The 9,881-nt window shown below is 31.6% G+C and overlaps 1 protein-coding gene across 1 annotated transcript in view; it reads left to right on the plus strand.

Moving 5' to 3' along the window:
* The window catches only part of LOC129222039 (CLK4-associating serine/arginine rich protein-like), a 69,085-nt gene extending 59,580 nt beyond the window's left edge, over positions 1 to 9,505 (plus strand). The window contains exons 16-20 of the mRNA XM_054856455.1: positions 334 to 394; positions 4,641 to 4,699; positions 4,818 to 4,864; positions 6,541 to 7,098; positions 8,967 to 9,505. Of these exons, the coding sequence (XP_054712430.1) occupies positions 334 to 394; positions 4,641 to 4,699; positions 4,818 to 4,864; positions 6,541 to 7,098; positions 8,967 to 9,042 (801 nt within the window). The 3' untranslated portion in view covers positions 9,043 to 9,505. The remainder of the gene's footprint in view (positions 1 to 333; positions 395 to 4,640; positions 4,700 to 4,817; positions 4,865 to 6,540; positions 7,099 to 8,966) is intronic.
* Positions 9,506 to 9,881: the final 376 nt, after the last annotated feature.

The raw sequence follows: 9,881 nt of genomic DNA on the forward strand, positions 1-9,881 counted from the left end.
CGGATTTTTTTCCGAGTGAGGTTTTAACTGCTATTATTGTAGAACTCATATTATTGTAGAATATGATGCTGATAAATAAATGCTAGATTTAGTAAATTCGCTTTCTCCATTTACTAAGTTCTATTACCTATTATTTCCCCATCGTAGTTTGCTTTGCGACTGGAACTGATTTTAATGTATAATAAATGATAGATCAATAGTTGAAAGTTAACACATGAAAAGAAAATTTGTGATAAGCATTAAAGGTTTTTTTTTTTGTATTTTATTCTCATCAGAATATTTTAGTATCTCTTATTTTAGATTAAGGATATTAAATTTTGCTTTAATTTTCAGGCAAAGATGACACCTCAAGAACGCCTTAAAAGAAAAATGCAGCTGGCCCTAAAGAGACAATGTAAGAAATATGTTTAAAATCACTATTTTCTTTTATTGTTGTATCATATTCAGAAATGTGTATTGTATGTTTATACACTGCTTGACAATTGCTAAGAAACATGTGATTTATACAAATTTGCACCTCAACCACCGGGCCAATGGAAATTAATTCAAGTTCAGATGTTCTTTATCTGTATAAAAGACAGTGCATACACGCTCAAGATTCGCACGAAAATTCACGCAGTTTGGTTTTTAACAAAAATACTACTGGATGTTAAAAAAGGTTTTTCTCTGAAATTCTGTTTAGTTCTTGAAATACTTAAGAGTAAAAAGTCAGCAAGACATTATTTGAGTATCTACGATCGTGGACGAGCGGTTGGACGACTGGAAGCAGGTCAAAGTGTCACCACTGTGGCTGCTGCAATGGGTGCATCAAAAAGTGCCATCTCCCAATTAAAGACGGCTACTGAAGGTGGAAATGTTTTGCAAAAGCATGCCGGGGGTTGTGGTAGTAGCACCACACCTTCAGAGGCTCGCTATGTAGCCCTCGTGGCAAAAAGGAACAGAAATTTCACTCTTGGACAGATAGCTGCAATTCTAACAACCGCTACCGGTACCCATGTTTCTGCAAGAACCATCTCACGGCGAGTAAATAATGTCGGTTTGTATGCACGGAAGCCCGTATGTTGCATCTAAGTTCAACCACGCCATCGTCAAGAGAGATTTTGCTGGTGTAAGGAACATGTTGGTGGGATCATCAAAATTGGTCTAGAGTGATGTTCTCTGACGAATCTCGTTTCAGTGTGACAAGTGATTCTGGTCACCAACTACTGTGGAGAGAGCGTGGAAACACGTTATTCACAAAATTTGTTTGCGAACGTGATCGGTACGTCCCAGGCGTCATGGTGCGGGCAGGCATCATGCACAATCGCAGAACACCGCTTTACATTGTTGAATAAGAAAGTAATGCATCACAAATGTATTGCAGAGATGCTATGCTGGACCATGTTCAGCTTTTTAGGGGGCTGTAGGTTTAGACTTTCTCTTTACGGACGACGATACATGGCCACGCTGGAGCATTGAAGTGTCAGACACACTGCAAAGTGAAAACATTCTCCGTATGCAGTGGCCTGCTTACTTTTCCGACTTAAATTCAATTGAACTTGCCTGGGAGACGTGTTGCGCAAAGAACCATCCTTCCCAGAACAGTACAAGAACTCAAATCCGCATTGAGAGAGGAGTGGAAAAACATTCCCCAAGCACTCCTCAATACTTAGTGGAAAACAGATGTAAATTATGCATCAGTGTCCCTGGTAATCATACATCATATATAAAGTACTCATGTCTCCATCATTCTGACCAAGATCTTTTTTTTTTAGTGTTGTATGAAAATCATCTAAGTAGGATTATTTTTTTATTTTTACATTTTTACTTCATTGATGCAGTAATATCTGTATTATTTTGTACTTATAATAAAGGCACATCCTTCCTACTAACTATATATTTCGTTCTGTTTCTTTAATCGTTATCTATTCTTAACTATTCCAAAAAACGTAATTGTTCCTTAGCAATTGTCAAGCAGTGTACATCCAAACCTCTTTATAAGTTCACTCCCTGCATATATGGTCACTTTTGAAAACTCCCAATGAACTCAATATAGTCCAGTGACTGGGGAGTTAGTTGAAATTGAAAGTGATTGGTGGAAAACTGGAAATAGTTTCAATCAGTCTAGTATGGGTCTGGAATAAATATGCTAGATTTCACCCCTCCTGCTATGTGAGCTTCAGCCGTTGTATAACAATTAGGGATAAAATAAACATCTGTTTTTTAATTAGTATAACAATATGTCAAATTGCCTCATACAAGTGTCCCCCCTCCCCTCCTTCCCCCTGGCATTTTCAGGTTTTTACTGCACTCTGCTCCTTTTAAGACCAGGGCTGCGGATTCGGAAGAAAAATTTCCCGACTTTGACTCCTGGATTTCTAAATGTCTGACTCCGACTCTTTTTCCAAATCCCCTTTCCTCATGGGAAGGGGGGGGGGGGGGGAAACCTCTAAACAGAGATTGAAACATTAATTCCTTTTCATGAAATTTTCACATTGTATTTTACTGTAAATATAAGATGTAGCTATACAATGTTAGAAATTCTATTTAAAAATTAAATTATCCAACAGTTGCGATTTCTGAAGTTAGATTACTTAAAAATCCCATTTTTAAAAATAATTGAATAGGATTAATTTGCTCCCCTTTAATGCTTAACTAACAGATGTTGATCAAATCCTGTGCTTTAAATTTTTGAAAGCTGTAACTTTTTGGCTGGGATTTTTTTTTGTTGCTTAGTCAAAAAACTTTTCTTGGCAGGGGGCGGTCCTCCCTCCTCCCGGGTGATACCCATCTGGTGGGAACCACCTCAACTTATTCTCAGAGTTTATAAAAATTGAAATACTTTAATTCTGAAAATTTTTCCCAATAATATCCCCCTAAATCTTAAATTGCATCTTAAAAATTTCAATGAAAATATTACACTATTGCGGGGAGAGGGCAGATACATGTACGTCTGGAGCAAATTTTACCTAAAATGCGGCATTATACAGCTTTCTAAGAATATCTTTTACTATAGCTACATTTCTTGGCTCAATTTTTCATTTTAGTTTTATTGGCAGCTTTAGAATTAACCATAATAAGATTTTAGGATTAACTACAATTATTGAGTGTTGTAACCAAGAAATCATGTACTGATTTTATTTTTAACTTTTTAGTGATAACCAAGCTTTCTTAGATAAGGTCTTTAGATTATAAAAAAAATTATATTTAATCGGATTATTTTTTTTTTTGAAATTGATTACTTAGGAAATGTTAGGCTACAAAACTGTTTGCTGACAGTTGCTATCACTTAAATCAAGTTAAAAAATAAGCAAACTAGGAGACGGCATAGGTAGCTGTTACAGAGAGCTCGATAAACCATCAAGCCAGCTGGTTGCCACAATGACAAGCATTTTCTTATTAGTAGTCAGTTTTTTAAAAAATGCAGAGAGTCAGTGAAAATTAAAGAAATAAAAAAACCGGAGTCGAAGTCGACATGTTTTCGAATGACTCCGACTCCTTTACCCCAAAATCACTCCGACTCCACAGCCCTGGTTAAGACAACTTTTGATGCAAGCTGCCATGGTTTTCGATGCACCCCCTCACGAACTTAAAAATTGTTTTAAAATTTAATGTTCTAGAAAGTAGGAACAAAAGCTTAAGAAACATAGACAGTCAGCAAAAATTGAGTCTTTAAATAATAAAAATATTTCAAGCTCTTGTGTCATATATTATGTATCAATTCTTATTTTTTGATAATAATAACTAGTGCATATTTTTAATATTCTTACTTTACTTCTTTTAGTATTCTTTACCTAGATCTGCATACTTGTATACCCCATAGTGAGGGGGGGGGGCACATAATTAAAGGACCCAACAACCCAAGAAATAGGAAAAAAAAAACCTGTTGGGGAAAAAACCTAGCACTAAGACTTATTAGCATTACAAATATACCCTGCTGCCCCCCCCTACAGATTTTGTTTCAGGGGGTCCCAAAATTTATAGATCCGAGCCTGCTTACTTTATTTTTGCATTCATATTGAATGATCTTTTAGTGCATATAATCTGACTCCAGAGGTGAATTCGTAACATTTTCAGTATCAAAACGCCAATTGAATTCTGAGTTATGATGCACTTGATGTGAAAGGCAAGTATACTTTTCCAGAAAAGATCGGAATGGCATTCCGAAACCAAAGTACCCATGTCTGACTCTAATCATGAACTTATATTATATGTAAATGCTTTGTCTCGTTTCTAAGACCATTTTCGTCTAAAACATTTGCACATCAAGACATTATCCTATAATTTTAAATTATCTGTTGCCATCATATTAAAAGTTTGCTGATTTCAACACCTACTGAAATGCTTTTCTAGTTCGTAATTAAGAGTAAATAATTAAGAAAATAAACAGTTTGTGGGAGAGAGGTGAAAAACTTTAAACCAAATATACTAAGTTAATACTTACTTTTATGAATTTTGTGATTGATTAAAATTATTTCATTATGTTTTTAAGTTTTCAGGAAAGTCTTTACTAAAATACTTGAATTTTTATTATTCTTTTCTAAAGGATGTATTGACATTTTGTGTATCATGCTCAGTAAATTATTTCAATTTGTCTTTTGTTTGTGTCATTGATATTTTACTTCTGGTAGATTAACAAAACTTTTCTTTCCAATGTACAGATAAAGCTGATAAAAAAGCTCAAATGGAAAAAACTGAAAAACAATTGCAAGAGCGACAGGTATTTGAAAATTCTTTTTCTACTTCAGATATATCATTCTTTTTTTTTTCTTCTCAAGTAACAGTTCAGACATATGAAATGCTCTATTATTTAAAAGTTTTCTTTCTCTTGCAAATAGGACAGGGCAGAAGAGCTTAGGGAAATGGCAATTAAGCTAAGACAAAGGTAAATCTCTAGAATTCCATCATTACTTTTACACATGGTTGAATGAAGTCTTTTCTGATCGCTTGGGAGGAAAATAGGACTTTACGTGTAAGACATTTTTGTGCCTTAGCAGGGTGTCTACTGGTGTTGGTAACACGTGAAATGCTGGATATGTACTGGATTTTTTTTTTTTTTTTCATTTTGGAGCTACCATAATGTTTGTTTAAAATACTGACAAAATGGTAAAAAAAGAGTATAATATCTGCCATTAATGTTTACTCAGGGGGCCAAAATATGCCACAACCTGCAGATATATATACAGAGGCGGACAAAAAAGAATTCAATCACTTGAACAAATTCACATTTTAAAAAATTTCTCGAGAAATAAGGGAACAATTGTTGTGTGACTTTTATCACATAAAGGTATGCTTTAGTGGACATGTTTCAATGAAAATTAAATCACCCATGCATTTAGGGGACACGTAACAATTGATGAAACAAAAAGCTTTTTGATCAACCTTTATTTTAAACAGCTGAGAAGAAACTAAATTTTAGCAATTAGTTTACTTACTATGTACAGTAATTTTATACATTTTTGTGCAAGTATCACTTATATTCAAAGTTAGAAGCAGTTCTTTCAAAAATGTAAATTTTTTTCGCAGGTTTTTGGCTTATAACACACGTAGTTTTCCGTCCTGGCTGACTAAACTTTTCAAAAAACTTAACAGCATAGAAGAGAATTATTTTACTAAAATTTGAAACAAAAGGTTTCAAAATATTGTGAAATATAAGCATTCAAAGCAATTAATTTCTCCCTGCTCATGCACAAAAGATAGCTATTTATAACTTTTAAAATTTCTTGGACAATAGATTTGGCAACTTAAAAAAAAAAAAATCCTATTGAATATCAGAAAAACTTCAATAGATATCAGCGACCTAATGAGCTGATTTTCAATCATTCTCAGATAGGCCATGAATAGTAAGGGATCAAAATATCGCACTGCTCTACAAAATTTCGAAATGCTCCTCAAAATCTCCGCGGGTGCTCCTCAAATTGTTTATACAAGGTTGGCAACCCTGATGGATTGTTTTCAATGGGCAATCAATTTCGCAAGAATATAATTTTTTTCATCTCAACAATTCTCAAATTTTCTTTACCGCAAGAATAAATTTAATCTTTTTATTTTTATTAACATTTTGGTATGGAAATATAGTTTAGTTTTTATGTCCCATAAAAAGTTACAAACCATTTAAACAACTAATAATAAAAATAAATCAAGAGGAAGCAGTTCCAGAACTGTAATCTGTTGATAAAAAAACTCATATTTTTTTTTTTTAAAAAGGTTTGTTTCTCTAGAATTAATAAAGTAATTATGCCAATTTCCACTAATTAGCCAAATTCTGCGATTTTCAATCTTCACATTTATGAAATTCATAAAAAAGCTTTCAGTTTTTTTTTTACAATAACATGCATGCTATGTAAAAATAATCTGTTAAGTTAATCCTGCATCATTTCTTAACTAAATATTACACAGAACAAAGAAATAAAGTTTATGTTTAAGTTTTAATGTAATGGTTGAACAAAGAATATATATATGTAGAAAAAGTATCCCTTTTATTGCTAAACAATGAAATTATTATTCTAATAATATGCATTTCGTGTTCAACATTTAAACTTTTCCATTTCTTTTACCAAGGGAGCGAGAAAGAAGACACAGACAGCGTGGCTATGGTTATGATTCGGATAGTGATACTACTTGGACTAGAAATCCAGAGTATAGTGCACATGCATCTGATGGGCCACCCACATCAAGAAAAAAAGATACAGCATCAAGTGGCAGTGATTCTAGCTATTCTAGCAGCCAAGAACACAGTCCTTCTCGAACAACTTCTTCAACGGGTCGTAAAAGAAGTCGGACAAAGTCTCCACAACGTTCCTCAAATAGAAGAAGTCCAGATGATAGACGAAAATTTTCTCCAGTTCGAAAAGTCAACCGTAGGAGTCCACTCCGAAGAAACTCTAGGAGTCCTCCTCGTAGAAATTCTAGGAGTCCTCCTCGTAGAAACTCTAGAAGTCCTCCTCGTCGAAACTCTAGAAGTCCTAATCGCAGAAACTCTAGAAGTCCTCAGAGGAATTATCGACGAACTCCTGAGAGAAGGCATTATGGTAGTAGAGATTATCGTCGTAGTCCACCTCGAAAACGTTCTCCATCAAGAAGTCCTAGTAGAAGATATTCATCATCAAGACATTATAGGTAACCTGCCATGATGAATTCATTTCCATGCAACTGAGTGTAACTGCTGATATGAGCTGTTTGTATCCTCTATGCACCTGCTCTAAAAACTTCTTCAGCATATGTTGAAAGTTTTTTTTTTTTTTTTTTTTTACAGTTGGTTTGATTCTTTCTAAACTTTGTTGTGATCGGAAACTGATAATGCTAGAAAACTCTTATTTTCAAATATTTTAGTTGCAGAGTCATGTATAATATTGATAATGCACTATAATCCATTCAACCTCTTTCATATTGCTATTCATTTTAATGATTGTTTAATTTATGTGGCTTTTAAAAGTAAAAAAGAATTTAAATTAAATTTGCTCATTTTTTCTGTTACTATTTTTATTTCTGATGTATTGAATTTTAATTGGATTTGAATTTTTATTATAATTGATTTATCTATACTTTACCTTTCATTAAAAATGATTAAAGTAATGCTTTTCCCTATTGATTATAGAATGTAAATTTTCCAAGAATCTATGTTTCTTAACATTTGCTTTAAAAAAAACTTCATTATATTGGGAAAAAATAGTTAAAAAATCACAAACACCAAAAATATGAATAAAGGGTTTTCAAGATCCCTAAAAGAGTTGACTTCAAGTACCACAAAAGTAAACATTAAATTGCAATTGCTTTTCATTACTTCTTTTATTAATTTTTATAATGTATAACATGTACAATCATAATGAATTTTGAAGAACATTAAAGATAAAAACAAAGAACAAAATTGTTATAATTACCTTTAAGTTTGAAAACGACATAGCAAGAATTTTCATTGAATAAGAATTATGGTTTCATTGTACCTATAATTTTAAAAGGAACTAGTTTTGTAATATAAGTTGATGACGCTAAAGTGATGAAAATCGTTAAGGGACATTTTTGAAAAAAATGGAGATTTTGTCTTAAATAAACATAAGTTCAAGTTCATATTTATACCTATTTCTTTAATAAAACTTTGATTTATACTGATTAGTTTTGAATCTATGAAATTTTCATCATTGGTGATTAACCTTCAGTTATATTGAATTTTTCGTTAATTGTTGGAATATATTAAATTCTTAAAGCATACTAAGAGTTAATTTTGTCTTCCAAGACCTGAAAAATAATTTTAATTTGTTAAGTTGTAAGTACATTAATTGGCATTTAGCTTATCCGTCAAAGCATTAGAGTTTTGCATTGAAAACTACAAGGTTTAAATCTGTTAGCTCTAACCAGAACAAAGGTAACTTGTGAAGAAAGAATTATCTTTTCCTTGTATAACATTAATGTTTTTTTTTTACTTTTGAACATGATGAGTTAAACCATAAAAAAAGCAAGCTCTCAAGTAAATATGTAATTACTAAAACAGTTCATAACGAACCCTTTTCCAAGTTTTATGTATTACCACTCTGACAGTTTTCATCGAGGGATCTGAGAAATTTTGAGAGGAATCTCAACAGCCTACCATGAATTTTAACCACGGTTAACAGCTGAATTATTTTCCATCTTGATTAAAACTACTTATCTTGAATCAATAAAAGTTTGTTTACTAATACTCATTTTTTTAAAACCTTGTACACATAAAAAGTCCTTAAAAGATTTTTTCCCCTCTTTGTGTCTATTTTCTACTGACTGATTTGCCAATCTTCTGTAAAGAAAAAAAATGAAAAATTCAGTTTAATTTTTGGAATTAAAATTATTGAATCTCCTTTTAAAAAAATGTTTTAGTATTAGAGGGGAGGGGGTTGACAGGTGTTACAAATTCTTTTATTTCCCACGATAATTGTAAAAATGGAAAAAAAATGTACAATATTTTCAAAAATGTTGTTGAACTTCCATGTTCTTTAAAGAATTTTATTTTCTTTCAGGAGATCTAACCATTCTCGATCAAGATCAAGATCTACCTCAAGGTCTTACGGAACACGACCTCTTGTTGATTATTGATTTTTTTGGAACCCTTTGTGCTCTTTAATCTACCATGTTTCAATATGACAAAAGTTTCTTTGAAAATTGATCATATTTCAAGTTAGGCCTTTGTCAAAACTTTTGTGTTATTTGTTCATTTTGATTGACATATTTTATGGAATAATGTGATAAAATTAAATTTTTTATTTATTAGTACAGTAAATGAAAAAATAAATGCAAATGTTTTGTGTAAAGTAGAACATTAACTCATTTGAACTTTTTATTTTATAAAAATTTGCATTATTTTATATCTTTGTTTTTAAAAAATACAGTAGTAGTTTTCTAGCTCTTTGACACCATATTAAGTTTAAAAACTTTTGAAAAAAAAAAAATCAAATTTTGTGATGTAATTACGTTAATTATACTATTTGCAATAAGTTTTATGATGTAAATAGGATAAAGTTCTCAAAGTGAAATGAATTTTTGATGCAATAAAAGAAAGTTTTTGCTGGTAAACATTTAATTGCTTTTTTATTTTTTTAAATTTTAATATGCAGATGAAGCAATTTAGTAGAGTTTTCGTTAAATTTATTTTAAGTAATTGCTATATACACACACATATATAGCAATTAATTACTATTGTGTCTGAGTAATAAAGACTATGCTATGGAATATGACTATTTAAGAATATGACTATTTAGTCTCTACTTTTATGTAAAGATCTTACAGACTTATCAGAATTATTAATTTCTTCATAATGTATTCCTAATTAAATTATTTTTCAGAATTGTAAATTAATATATTTATTTTTAGTTCTATGTTTGAATTGCTGTCAACTCTCTTTTTTAATGGAAGAACCTTCTTTTTTCTTCTAAACA

The sequence above is a fragment of the Uloborus diversus genome, chromosome 5 (assembly GCF_026930045.1).
Source record: "Uloborus diversus isolate 005 chromosome 5, Udiv.v.3.1, whole genome shotgun sequence".
Lineage (NCBI taxonomy): Eukaryota > Metazoa > Arthropoda > Arachnida > Araneae > Uloboridae > Uloborus > Uloborus diversus.